The sequence below is a fragment of the Eutrema salsugineum genome, unplaced genomic scaffold (assembly GCF_000478725.1).
Source record: "Eutrema salsugineum unplaced genomic scaffold, Eutsalg1_0 scaffold_6, whole genome shotgun sequence".
Lineage (NCBI taxonomy): Eukaryota > Viridiplantae > Streptophyta > Magnoliopsida > Brassicales > Brassicaceae > Eutrema > Eutrema salsugineum.
Window position 1 is genome coordinate 3,427,237 of NW_006256547.1, and position 13,430 is coordinate 3,440,666.

Consider the following 13,430-nt stretch of genomic DNA (forward strand, 5'->3'; position numbering starts at 1 on the left):
GAGAAAGAGAGAAAAAAGTCAAAAGTATTAATGTAGTAGTGAACGATTAGGTTTGTTATGATGACTTTAATGCAAAATAAGGTTTTATTACATTTCAATAAAAAAAAAAAATCTTTGTTTATCCTGTATTTACCTTACAAATCCTTTTTTTCTTTGTTAACAAACCTTTTATATGCTTCTACATGCTCCTTATAAATTCAATAAATAGTTTTATTTTGAAGGTGAACCAAAAAAAATTGAAAAAAAGCCGGGGAAAATAGAAAGTAGAAAATGAAAACTAAACAGAATGTTCTTAGTAAGAGACAAGCAAAGATGTTTTTTGGTCAAACATTTAGTAGCAAAAGCTTGACATTTTCCTTTCGTCGCTCTGATCTGAGTTTTATCCTTTTATTTCTTTAATCAATTCATTTTCTTCTTCTTCTTCGTCTTCAATGGGCATTAGTTGTTCATACGAAGTCAGGTCAACGACGCTTCTTGTTTGCCAATTTCATTCTTGTTTTTTGAGCTTTAATCCAAGCTAGATTTTTGATTCCCAAATCTCTGTGTTTTTTACTTGCCTACTTCAAAAGATTCATCATTTTTTATAATCCACGCTTCAACCAAAGATTTACTTTTTCTCTGAGCTCAACTCAATCCAAGAAACACCCACTTGAGACAACTCTGGTCCTGGATCTGTTTCCCACATCAAAAAGTTTCAAAATTTGAGCTCAAAACGGATCCAAAAATCTTGGAATCTTTACCCTTACAGAAACCAGTTATGGTAGTAGAAGAACAAAACCTTGAAAACGGCGGATCCGTCCATGTGGTCAAAGGAGAAAGCTATTTCCGTAATGTGGTGTGGGGTCCAGTCCGGTGGCTAAAGATGCTGGCGAGAGAGCTTCACTGGAGCTTTGTGTTCGGTGTGGTCTCACTGTACGGAATAAACCAAGGGCTTGGTGGCTCACTGGGTCGTGTAGCCACAGAGTATTACATGAAAGATGTTCAAAAGGTTCAGCCTTCTGAATCTCAGGCTCTCACTGCAATCACTAAGATTCCATGGATCATTAAGCCTATTTGGGGCATTCTCACTGATGTTCTTCCCATGTTTGGCTTCCACAGACGCCCTTACTTCATTTTAGCTGGTAAATCTTGCTAGATATTTGGATCATATTCTCAGTAAATATACACATTTATTCACAGTGCTTTTTTTTGCAGGGGTGCTTGGAGTGGTTTCTTTGTTGTTTATTTCGATTCATAGTAATTTACACCTTTACTTGGCACTGTTTTGGATGACAATATCAAGTGCTGCAATGGCAATAGCCGATGTAACCATTGATGCTTGCACCGCCTACAACAGCATCAAACACCCTTCTCTTGCATCGGATATGCAGAGCTTATGCAGTTTAAGCTCCTCCATTGGAGCACTTGTTGGTTACTTTATGAGTGGCATCTTAGTTCATCTTGTTGGCCCCAAGGTTAGCTGATCTTGCTCCTGTTGATCTCTGTCACTCGTGGTTTCTCTCTAATCCTGTGTTTCCTTTTCTCTGATATTAGGGCGTGTTTGGCTTGCTGACATTCCCATTCGCATTAGTATCGGTAGTCGGGGTTGTGTTTAGTGAGTCCCATGTTCCTGGTTTCTCTTACAAACAGGTGATTCTTTTCGCTCTTCACTAGCTTCATTTTTCTACCAAGATGAGATTCTTGATTCTTGTTTGTATCAATTCTCAGGTAAATCAGAAATTTGCCGATGCAGGGAAAGCAATGTGGAGGACAATGAAATGCTCAGATGTGTGGCGGCCGAGTCTGTATATGTATATATCCCTTGCTCTTAGTTTGAACATTCATGAAGGTCTCTTCTATTGGTTCACAGATGCAAAAGATGGCCCTTTGTTTGCTCAGGTACTCCCCTTAAACAACCAGTTCATATTTTCAACCTATACCTAAGATGTGTTTGAGAGCCTTTCTGTTCTGGTTTTGTTTCAGGAAACGGTTGGTTTCATTCTCTCAATTGGTTCAATAGGGTCGATTCTAGGAGCAACGCTGTACCAGCTGGTCCTAAAGGATCATCCGTTCCGTGGCCTTTGTTTGTGGACTCAACTTCTCTATGCCTTATCCGGAATGCTTGACCTCATTCTTGTGCTACGTCTCAACTTAAAATTTGGCTTACCGGACTATCTCTTCATAGTAGTCGATGAGGTAGTTTCTCAGATGATCGGACGCCTGAAATGGATGCCGCTGCTCGTCCTCACTTCAAAGCTTTGTCCTCACGGAATCGAAGGGACCTTCTTTGCGTTGCTAATGTCAATTGACAATGCAGGCGTCATGACCTCGTCATGGCTCGGAGGAGTGTTGTTGCACGTCCTCAAGGTGACTCGGACTGAGTTTGGTAACCTCTGGCTTGCGGTTCTGCTCAGGAATGTTATGAGAGTTTCACCGCTTTTTGTTCTGTTTCTTGTGCCTAAGGGAGATCAGAACACATTCAAGCTCCCTGATGAGATTATGGGGGAAGATTCGGACGGAGAGGGAGACGAAAAAGAAGAAACTCGGAATTTGGAATTGGCGTCTCTTGTTCAATCCGTTGATAGAAGATAGCTACAGTGTTCTCTTTTTATAGAAATTTGAAGCAAATGCTTCAGTTTTTCAGCATTTTCTCTTGACTTTACTTCCACTGATACCAAGTGCAAGTTTTCTCAGTATACATAACAAATTTGTGGGCCTAAAATAGCTCCTTAAGAAAAACATGAGAAGAAACAATTGAGGGTGAGAAATCTCAGAAAACTTGGACTGGAATACACAATTACAAGCTGTGTCTGAGAACGAGTTCTACATATCTTCTGAGTTTAGAAACCCAAACGGGTTACAACCTTTTCATAAGAACAGTATTTCCAGTCATGCGGAGAACAAACCATGAGGTGAAGTAACAATCATCATCTCATGCCTCGTCTGCGCCAATCCCTGTCTCTCTCTCTGCTTCTATCATGATCGTCTCGCTCGTGGCTTGAACTCTTTTCACGTCGGTCTCGATCCCTGTTCAAATCATGTTGCCTAACTCTGTGTCTCTCTCTGTCCCTATCTCTGTCTCTGTCCAAGTCGTGATCTCTCTCCCTGGTTGATGATTTCCTTGGTGGACTTTGGCTCTGGTTTTCCCCACGGTGTCTCTTCTTAGATGATTCTCGAGAATCTTCAAGCCTCTCCTTCCGCTCTATTATTGATTTCTCTGCAGTTTAAAGCACTGTTAATTTTCATGAAGGGTCCATGAACATAGGCCATGTCCTGGACTGCACCAAACTCAAACTCTAATCTTAAAGTTTGAGATGCATTCACACATGTAAAATGCCTAAGTTACACGTGAGTATAAAGAAACTGAGATAACGAATTTGCAGAAAGGGGCTCAAGTTTCCCCATTGTTGCATCAAATGGACATGGAACAATTTAATAACCTTTCTCAAAACAGAAGAAGAGCAACTGTCAGGTGTAAAGTATAACTTACGATTTCTGTTGCCCTCGTGAGATCCTGATAAGCCATAATCGACTTCAAGCCTCTTTCGTTTGATTTCTATCTTTCTCTCTATCTCATCGGGGTTTTTCATCCCCTGTTCCTCGAGAGTTTCACGATACTCTATCAAAGCAACTTCTATGCGTCTAAGCTTTTGTCTGCAGTACAAAAAAAAGAGAGTAAGGAAGCAGCCTATTGAGTTTCGAATGTTACAACTTAAAATTGAATAGCAGCTCTGGTAAAGGTAATTGATGCAAGCTCATGTATGGGTTCAGACACATTTGGGATTGTACAATTGATGCATTTGCCCAAAAGCTTTCTCTGACTTTCAATTATCCACCTAACCGGACAGGAACCAAAGTGCCAAACAATTTGTAGTCTTTAAAGACCAAACCAACTGAGGTTCATAAGAACACACCTCCCTAACTAAACACTACCCTCACACTGATCTTCCTCTTTTCGGGAACTATTTCCAGTAATACCTTTGATGTTTTTAATGCTCAAGCACCTATATGAAGCGATAATGCAATTTGATGTATTCTTTTTCTAGTTAAGTTAGCTTCCTTAAATCAGTTCAAAATAATTGATCAAACCTCTGCCCCTCGTCCATTCCACTGTCAGGTTGGGCACGAACACGATCATTACCCTTGAGATCCTCGTCATCGGCCTTGAAAGTTATCCCACCAGTATTGTCGCTTCCCGAAGAGTAGCTCTTCTTTTGTTCATCGTCAGCTTCGTCATCCTCTCTAGCCCATTTTGAAGCTGGCAATACGAGGTCATTTTTCTCTTTTCCCACAAAGGCTTTCAGCTCAGGCTGTGGGATTGGTATTGTCGCTGCCAGATTCATAGGCTCTTTCATTTCAACCTCTGCATAGCTGTTCCTGATATGCTCACGCTCATTCTTAACTTCTTCCCAAGTTGAATGGTCTTGCGGATACTTTGAAATTTCATCCACTGCGTCATAGCCGCGTTGTTTCTCTGTATCTTCAAGGCTTAGTAGCCGAGCAACCATCACCGCTCTACCCCCTACAAGAGACAGTCCATTGTGTCTGCAGCGTCTCTCAAGCTCAGAAATTGGTAAATCCATCAGCTCTTGTCTTGCAGCGCCTTTACCTATTGCCAGTGCATCATCTTGCTTGATCATACCAATATCGCTCATGTTGTCGATGTAACCTTTCTTCTCTATTTCAGGTGCATCACCGCAGATGGAATGAAATGAGGTAACACCAGAGATTCCTGACCGGAGAAATGTAGCACGCAGTCCATATATGTATGCGTCTGAAAAGAGAAACCAATCTGCCCATACCTGCAGAACTTTGAGAACCCGTTCCTGCAAAATGTCCGAATGAGTTTACAAATGCATGTCATAAGGCAAAGAAAACCATAAAAGATTATTGTTCTTTCTGACAGTACTTTTAGAGCCTCAGCAGTTATTCTTCCAGTTATGTTCCGGTACAGATCATTGAAGCTTTCCATTATATCGGGTAGTGTTGCTTCGAACTTGGTTCGGTATGCAGATGCATTTTTAATAGGTGCGCTGCTATTATGAAGAATATCAGACACAAGCATAAGTCTGGCAACTTTAGTTGGAATTGATGTCTCTTTTAGGGTCAGGGACTCCGTCAAAACTTCAACAACCTGTGGAATAAATACACATATATAAAGAGGAAAAGGCGACTGAATTTACTAGCGTGTATTTCTGTTCAGGGATTCTATGAGGTGACTAGGAAAAAGAATCAGAAAATATTTTTAATAACGGCATCTGATTTTGGTCCAATAGCAGGTTCTCTTTCTGGAATTTTATGCGTTTGTAATGCATTCTTTTACTACTGCATAGAACCGGTCTTTAGATATTTTTATAACAAATAAGGGACTAAAACATATGTGAAGCTTCTGTAGGATATCTATATCTATGAAGCATACGATCGTCTGTTAAACTAAATGATACCTCTCCAGCTGCATCTGCATTATCTAAAGCGAAGCCCATAGCTTCTTTTATCTGACTCCTTTCTAATGTAAGAGCACGCAACATGTCCTCGAACTCATCCCTTTGAGGATCCGTCAGAGTCCTTTCAACTTCTCCACGCTGTAAAATTTACCAGTGTAAGGTACCCCGCAATACTAATGAAAGAGACAAAAGAAAAAGCAATAAAAAATCAGAAGAGAGACTGCAAGAAGATTACCCTGCTTCTTCCCACTGCATATGTGCTTGCAGACTCTTTGTCATGCTCAAAGCTCTTAGTAAGAGGCAGCGGTGGCGGAATCCATCTGCAATAAGAGCAAAAGACTGTGTTTAAACAATAGAAGCGCCAAGGTAAAAAGGATCAGTTTCACAGTTGGCATGGTTTCATACCTTCCACTACCAGTTATCATGATATACGGCTCTGTTCTCCACCTTTGAAGTGTATCACCCTAAACAGTACAAAAACATTCATCAGCTTATGACAATGCAAAGCTCAACGAGAATATAAGATATACTTAGTTAGAAAGCAATTAAAATGTACCTGAGCAAAGGAATAGAGTCTCCAGACGTAGTAAGTATGCTCCTTTGAGCCCAGCTCAAACAAAAACTTAAACAGTGGATTCCCACGGCCCCTCTCCATGATAGCTTGTTCAAATGCACATTCACCATCCAGAACATAGAGAGCCATTGTATCAATCAAATGTCTGAGGTGCTCGTTCTCAGGAGTAACAACAGTGATATCCGGAACATTAGGGGTAAGAACCTGAGAATGGAATTCAAAGCAAGAAGTGTTCATATTTGTTAATTAAAACGGGTAGCTGATAAGAGTGCTGTCAACTACAGATGCCACGTCAGCGAGATAGTCTAGCTAGGATCACTACAAATAAGAGAAGCATCAAGTACTTAGAAGAGTCAAATATTTGGAAACTGAATTGGGGGCTTAAGGGTATTGGGAGAGTAGAGGATGCACTAGAATTCATCCCTAGTTTGTTCTTTGGTTCTGTTTCTGTTCTAAGCTACTTTAAGAAATACAGAGAAACTATTCTGCAACTTAACCGTAACAGTCTGGACTATAAAGTAACTCAAGCACTCCTCGAATATCATATAAAACTTCTAGAGAATCAATTCAAGCCATGAACCAAGTTTACATACCAGCTCAGAATTTTGATTTGGAACAGAAGTAATTGGTGGACCCGATTGTCCAGAAAAGATCAAGTTGCAGCCCTGCCCATGAACATGTATCAAATTTTAGACTTACACCAAAGGATGATATCAGGCAGTCAAAACTCCAAAAAATGGCAAGGAAATACCAATCACAATCAGGGACCAGGGACATAGGTTACTAAATAGAAATATAGAATTAAAGAAGAAATGTATATCGAGAGCAACACAGGATGCATCACAAACCTCCTTACTCCGAATAGCCATATGTCCAGGTGGTGGAGCAGGTAATGCTTGTGATGGTAGAGAAACAGCTTTACCCCATCCAATCTTCAGTTCATACTCGTATACGATGATCCCTGTAAAATTGAAATTTTTTCTTCATAACTTTATTATGTACTCTCCCATGCAATCATGATGTTTATTCAATACAAAACCAGTCGACCATAGACTAGTCAATATTTCCACAAGGATCATTATTTCCAACACTGACCAACCAGTGGGTTAGTTGTATCCATCATGAAAGAAAAGACAAGGGTAAAAAGAAATTGCATCAATGAAGAAGGAAAAGACAAGGTACTAAACAAGGCAGTAATAGTGACTAGAACTGAACGCCAATACATGCCTTGTATTGAATATTGGTTACAAAACTTTTTTTGACACTGAAGAGGGTTTTGCAGTTTGCACATATGAACCAATCAAATTTTGTTCAATTGGAGTATTCGAACTAATATGCTACTGAAAAGTAATCCTCAAAACGTTTCTAGCGTTTTATATCATATTACACAAGGTGCCCCGGCCTAGCAAATGATTTCTAAGCCGGGCTACAATAGATAATTCTAGAGAAAGACAGGCTAGCTAACCTTGCATTTCATCTTTTGCAGCTTGTCCATCAGCTCTATTCATGAAGGAAACAAAGCCACAATTTCTTTGTCGCCTCCGCTCCTCTTCTGTTCTTGGCCACATAATCTTGACACTAGCTATGGGCCCAAATCTTCCAAAAGTGCGGAGAAGGAAATTTTCATCAACCTATGTGAGCATAAAAATCATAGCTCAAAATGTAAGTCACAGACGAATACAAGAAAACATTAGCGGAGAAACAGCACATAAATTCAAGTAAGAAAAGGAAAAACACCTTTGGGGACAGATTCCCAACATACAGATTCGTAGTTTGTGGGTCACCATCGTCAAACGATCCTAGCCTCCCACTAGGATCAAATTCATCAGGTAGCTCATCATAGCGGCTAGATGGCTGAAGACAGAATAAGTTTAGCACAGAGAGCAGGGAATATCTTTCCAAAAAAGCAGTGCAGGGTTAATCTGAGAGCAGAACATTGATGCAGAGAGTGCAAGACTACGATGAACTAACCGAGTTATCGCCCTGACGATCACGATCCTGGTTTCGTCTTTCTCTCATTTCTTGTTCACGTTTCAGCTCCTCCATGAAATTATCTATATTTCGAGTCTTTCCCTTTTCTCTCTCCTTAGTTCTTTCTTCCTCCCTCTGGAAAGATGAAATAAATGAACTTACAGCTAAATCATTGCTTAAACCCAAATAATCAAAGAAATACAGTGAAAAAAAAATCCAAACTACTAACCTTTTTCTCTGGTTCTTTACCCTTAGATGCCAGTGGTGGTGGAAGAAAAGAGGGAACATACCTGCAGAGAATACGTAGAGGATAATTTTCTATATCATAAGAACAGACGCATTGATTTGAACTTATCAAGCAATACCTAAGAATATCATTCCTAAGACCGAAAGCTTTTACCAATACAGATGACAGAAATATCTGACCTCAGCTAGTTCCTATATACAGATGGATATGTTGATTCATAGATATCACAAACATAAAGATAGATGGTATTCAAAAGTGTATACTCAACGGCACAATCAAGAGCGATCAAACTCTTTCTGTTTACGATGGATTTGCGCAAGATTGATCAATCAAAAGCAATCAGTTTACCTACTCCCCTTCTTTGAAACGGAACCCCCATCTTTGGACTTTTCACCTGCCATCCGCGAATGCATAGAAAAAAGTCCATACTCTTAATAATGTGTTCCCAGATATATTAAAAAGCGTTTCTTTACCATTTGACACCATCAAAAGAAGAACAAAGTACAATGGACACACAAAGAGGCAGGTAAACAACAGTTAAAGCTTCAGCATTTCCGAAGACTAACCTCCAGAGTCAACCTTGGGCTTGTCGCCGGGATTAATTGTCCCACCTCGAACAAAAGTCTTAGTTGAATTGTCTCCTTGAAATGATTCCACAAATTCCTGATACAGACGAGCCGTTTCATCCTCTGCTTTCTGCGTTAAGATTGGAAAAAAATCTCGATTATTAATCTCCACGGAACAATTTGAGTACCCACAATAGCAATATATCAGAAATTTTGCTGCGGGTGATTGAAATCTCAACTCAAATAGTTTCATGAAAGCTAAAACGCAATAGAACATGTTAGTATAAAGGTCTGGATTTCGAAATAGCTAAGAAATAAACAAAAACAAAAACGAACCTTCTTCCTGGCCTCTTCTTCTTCTCTGTGTTTCTGGAATGGCGTTTTCTTTCGGGTGATCGAGAATGAGCTCATTTTTCAGCATCCAACTTCTCAGGAAAAAGATGATGATTCGGGAAACTTATAGCCCAGCTAAAACCATTTGCCCGTCTAAAACAAAACAAGTTTCGACTCGAAAACCTGAACTTTGTATTGAGAAAGATCAAAGAATTAAGCTACGGATATAATGGATTCTGATTCAGAATTAGGGTTCGGGGATTCGAGAAGGGTGACGAACGATCAGGAACCTAGGGCTCTAGGAGAAAACACCACGAGCTCATAAGTGAAAACTATGCAGGAATTAATGTTAGGATAAATCACTTGTAAATTACAATCAAAAATATTCTTCGGTCGTCTTTTACGAATTAATTAATTATTGAGTAAGTGTTTGTTGAAATAATAATTCGAAAATAATTATTATAAATCTTAATTATAAGTTCCTAAAATTAAGGCCTTAAACGCTGACTTTCGCTTTGGCCCATTAACGGCCCACTTTTGACTAATTTTGACAGCATCGTGAAAATGCTGACGTCACTGTTCCCGAATTGCGTCAGAAGCGCCTCTTCGTCTGCATCTATAAAACTGTCGGCGACGAGAGAATCCCACCGGAAACCTAACTCTTTCCGGTGAAAACGCCGCCGAGCTGTAATTCATCTCAATCTGAGTCTTCAGTTTCGATTCTCTGCCGATTAAGATGGAAGGAGGTGAAGGAAGTAGCGCCGCCGCGGGAGTGGTTCCGGAATCAGCAATGGAGGCTGTGAAACAAACGCTGGCCTACCTCAAGGAACTGAAACCGCAGCTTGAGCAGATGGTGGCTTTAGCCGAGCCAGAGGTTCTTGCCCAAATGCAGCCATTGAAGCGAGCTAAGGTTTTGTTCTTGCTCGCCCAAGCCACAACAACTATTTTCGATCGTAAGCCTCCCTCTTTCTTCTTCTTCTCTTATTATTCTGTTTCCACTGAAAGGAAAGCTATGAGATTGAAGTTTATTCATTTGCGATAATGTTTTTTTGTGGCTTTGTTTTTCCAGTGAGGCTGAGATGTACTGGCGCTGATCCCGATGATCATCGTGTGAAATCGGAAATTGTATGTATAATTCAGTGTCTTTGGCTATTTGTTTCCTTTGGTGAAATTCGAGTTACTTGTGTTCAAATGCGTAGCTTAATGAATTGGTGGTTGTAGACTCTAAACTGATGCAAATGCAAACCAAAAATGGCAGCTTTGGGTGTTTTATTGATGGTAGTATGGTTTTTCAGGAGCGGCTAAACGTGTACAGAGAGAAGTTACAGCGGTCTATGGATCAAAGCAAAGGTAAAGATTGATTTCCCTGTGCCTGACTGATTTGTTAGAGAGATGGAAAAAAATAAACTTGTTAGCTCTGACTGTTGTGTTGAGTTGACAAGTATTTGAGTTTGCGAACCTTTTGTTTCTCTGGTTAGAAAAAATCATTTATTTCAATCTGAATTTTTGACTGTATTGTCTCGTCATCTCGTGGACGAAACAAGTTTTCTTTCTCTTTATCATTGAAGAATTGCTGCATCCATTTTCCTTTTAAAGTCGTTGGGGATAAGATTTATCAGCTCTCAGTTTGTAATTGTCTTAGCCAGTCTTATTTGTTAAGAGAATGACTGGTGCTAGCCATTTCTCATGCGGTAAATGCAATCCTCTGGGTATCTTGTCGTTGAATAATACACACATCTTAAATGCAGGGGAGTAGTATTTCAACTAAGTTTACTGAAGTGGTGTAACCCATCGGAAGGCTTATCATAATGTCTCGCGCCTAATGCGTTGTTCTGGGCTTAGCTTGTCGTCACTTGACTATTTCATCTACCTATCATCTTAAACTTAAGGGAGATTATGTCCCAATTGCTTTTAAAAACAAGTGTTATATTACCTTTTGGGACACCTTTTTAGTCTATTGAAAACGAAGAGACTGATTTGTTTGCTATATTCTCTGTTATCGTTGAAGATAAGAGACTGATTTATGATCAAAAGGTTTAATGTTTCAACTTTGTTTTTGACAAGATGCACTTCCATTAAACTAATTTGATTTGAATTCATTGGTAAGTAATTGCTGATTGTTATGTGCCGCCGACACGGCGATTTTTCCTTTTTGTTGAAGATCCATTTGTTCTTGACTGCTATCTTTAGTTGGGAGGAGCTAATCTCTTATCTTCGTTTATCAACCTTATATAGTTCTGTTGAGGAGATGTTTACTCGATTCATAACAATTATGCGCTGCATTTTGTAGAACGTCTTGTGAGCTTCTTTAGGACTGTTTTGTCTAGTTGCTATTTAATACTGATTAGTTCGATATAGTTAGAGACTGAATTGCTACCTTTAATTCAATGTCTTATCCACTAGATAATCTCTTATACATTTCTCTCCTTTTTTTTTTTTTTTTGAATCTTAGAACCGTTGCGTCCGAGTACTGTCTTAAATCGTCAGGCAGCAACTCGTTTCATCGAACACTCTCTGCCTGATCTTACATCGGGTAAGCTTATATGAAAATTTTTTGTTCCTAACTTTTCCTTTTCCTTTTATGTCCAATGCTTCTCTAACAATCGTTGCTAAATGAATGTAGCCCAAAAGCAAAACATTAGAGACCTCAGTAAAGGAGAGAAATCAAGGATCAGGTATTCAGAAACAAGTGCGAAAAAGAGGAAATACCAATCAAATGAGAAACAGTCTGTTCAGTCTGCTGCAAAAGAATTTCTTGAAAAGGCAGCTCGTGAGCTTAATGGTAACAATGAAAATGGTTTGAAGGGACCTCTAATGGCGGCAGCTGATGGTTCAGATGATGTTGAAGTTGGTACAGCTTGATTACCACCAAATTTATCATGGTATTACTCTCTTGGCTATCTCTGACATCTGAAAGCAAATCTCCAGATTGACATATATTGTCCCATTGGCCATTTATTATCATATTGTGATAATAAACAGATACTTTCTTATAAATAGAAACGGCTATCCCATGAGAATTTTGAAAATTGTGGCCTCTTTATGAGTTGTTCTTTCAAAAATTACGTAAAATGTATTGTATATATTTTTGCTAATCAGTATCTGTTCTGTTTGTGTAAATCATTGCGTTTGTCAGTCACTTATTTGTAAATTCTCGGTCCTTAAAACTCTCCTCTTCTTCATCTTTATTGCAGCTGCTTCTCCTTTTTGGATTGTGTTTGTGGCATGCACCATGGTGACGTCACCATCGTTCTTCCGAGAGAAGTTGGTTTTCTCAACTCATCTATAATGGTGTGTTTTTTTTTGTTGGAACTATAGTTAGGATTGGTGTATGCTGTACATTGCATTATGTTAGCAACTGATTTCAGAAGAAGTTCGTCTAATATAATCGGGAATACACCATCATTGTCAAAGATCCAAAAGAATTTAAACATAGCCATCTCATGGATAAAAGAATGAAAAGCAGAGATAGAAGAATCTAAACAAAGCCGGGTAAAATCAGAGCAAAACAATCCCCAGTCCAACAAGTCCCAAACTCCAAATTCGACAGGTCAAAGAAGAAGCAGAACCGGTGGCAGGAGGAACAGCTTGAGCTCCCAAAAGAGCAGGGGAAGGTGCAGGAGAAGGAGCAGAGCCGGTGAAGAAACCACCGGTGTGGCCACCACGAGAGGACATGACGACAATGTGAAGCTTCTCGCCTTCGACACAGTTGCTTTTGGAGCCGCTGATGAAGAAGAAAGGACCAGATCTCTCTAGCTTCACCTTGGTGTCTCCATTGCTGTAATTGGCAGCTGGGTTTGAGGTGTTGCAGTTAATGTACGCTTCTCTTGTCACTTGCAAAACCGAGTCCTTTTCCCCATCGTACTTCCACACTGTCAACATTATGCGTAAAACACACTCACAAGAGTTAACAAATTTTAAAGTCTAAAAGGAGCTGAACTTTGGATTTGAACTTGGTGGGAAACTCACCGAGAGAATCGCCGACGTGAAATCGCAAACTCTCAGCCCATTTGTTGAGGGAATCAGAAGGGGAAGAAGGGATTTTCCAGGCGCTGGGTTTGCCTCCGACCAGAATCTCTTTGCAACAGGCGAGATCAGCCATCAACAAGAAGAAGAATAGAGAGGAGGCTTCAACAAGAGTTCTCCGAGCCATTAGGGTTATAAGTTCTTTATGAGAGGGAGAGAGAGAGAGATTGCTGTGGCTTATTTGAGCTCTGTTGAGAATGATTGGGTCTGTATATATATATATATATATAGATGAAGAAAGTATCCGTTGGAAGTGAATGGTGTTTGCTGCTTACTCTGCTAAGTGTAAC

At 39.8% G+C, this 13,430-nt stretch overlaps 4 protein-coding genes across 4 annotated transcripts; 2 read left to right on the plus strand and 2 right to left on the minus strand.

Annotated features, from left to right (window-relative positions):
* Positions 1–321: 321 nt before the first annotated feature.
* On the plus strand, positions 322–2,703 carry LOC18012697 (probable folate-biopterin transporter 2). Its single transcript, XM_006394691.2, has 5 exons — positions 322–1,121; positions 1,195–1,454; positions 1,534–1,629; positions 1,708–1,878; positions 1,963–2,703. The coding sequence occupies exons 1-5, from the start codon at positions 758–760 to the stop codon at positions 2,569–2,571; spliced, it is 1,500 nt and encodes a 499-aa protein (XP_006394753.1). The 5' UTR covers positions 322–757; the 3' UTR covers positions 2,572–2,703.
* Positions 2,704–2,736: 33 nt separating this feature from the next.
* LOC18012664 (protein RRC1) lies at positions 2,737–9,192 on the minus strand. The gene is made up of 17 exons (XM_006394688.2): positions 9,118–9,192; positions 8,782–8,911; positions 8,564–8,609; positions 8,198–8,258; positions 7,969–8,103; positions 7,735–7,851; positions 7,463–7,628; positions 6,846–6,958; positions 6,591–6,662; positions 5,980–6,201; positions 5,829–5,887; positions 5,659–5,743; positions 5,424–5,561; positions 4,889–5,113; positions 4,069–4,805; positions 3,470–3,633; positions 2,737–3,196 (listed from the first exon to the last, which is right to left on the minus strand). Exons 1-17 carry the CDS (start codon positions 9,190–9,192, stop codon positions 2,907–2,909), a joined length of 2,835 nt encoding a protein of 944 aa, XP_006394750.1. The 3' UTR covers positions 2,737–2,906.
* Positions 9,193–9,695: 503 nt separating this feature from the next.
* Positions 9,696–12,517, plus strand: LOC18012698 (nuclear nucleic acid-binding protein C1D). The gene is made up of 6 exons (XM_006394693.2): positions 9,696–10,067; positions 10,184–10,239; positions 10,410–10,464; positions 11,567–11,647; positions 11,738–11,996; positions 12,309–12,517. Exons 1-5 carry the CDS (start codon positions 9,851–9,853, stop codon positions 11,974–11,976), a joined length of 648 nt encoding a protein of 215 aa, XP_006394755.1. The 5' UTR covers positions 9,696–9,850; the 3' UTR covers positions 11,977–11,996; positions 12,309–12,517.
* LOC18012852 (early nodulin-like protein 3) lies at positions 12,477–13,333 on the minus strand. The gene is made up of 2 exons (XM_006394692.2): positions 13,084–13,333; positions 12,477–12,986 (listed from the first exon to the last, which is right to left on the minus strand). The coding sequence occupies exons 1-2, from the start codon at positions 13,265–13,267 to the stop codon at positions 12,613–12,615; spliced, it is 558 nt and encodes a 185-aa protein (XP_006394754.1). The 5' UTR covers positions 13,268–13,333; the 3' UTR covers positions 12,477–12,612.
* Between the last annotated feature and the right edge of the window lie 97 nt (positions 13,334–13,430).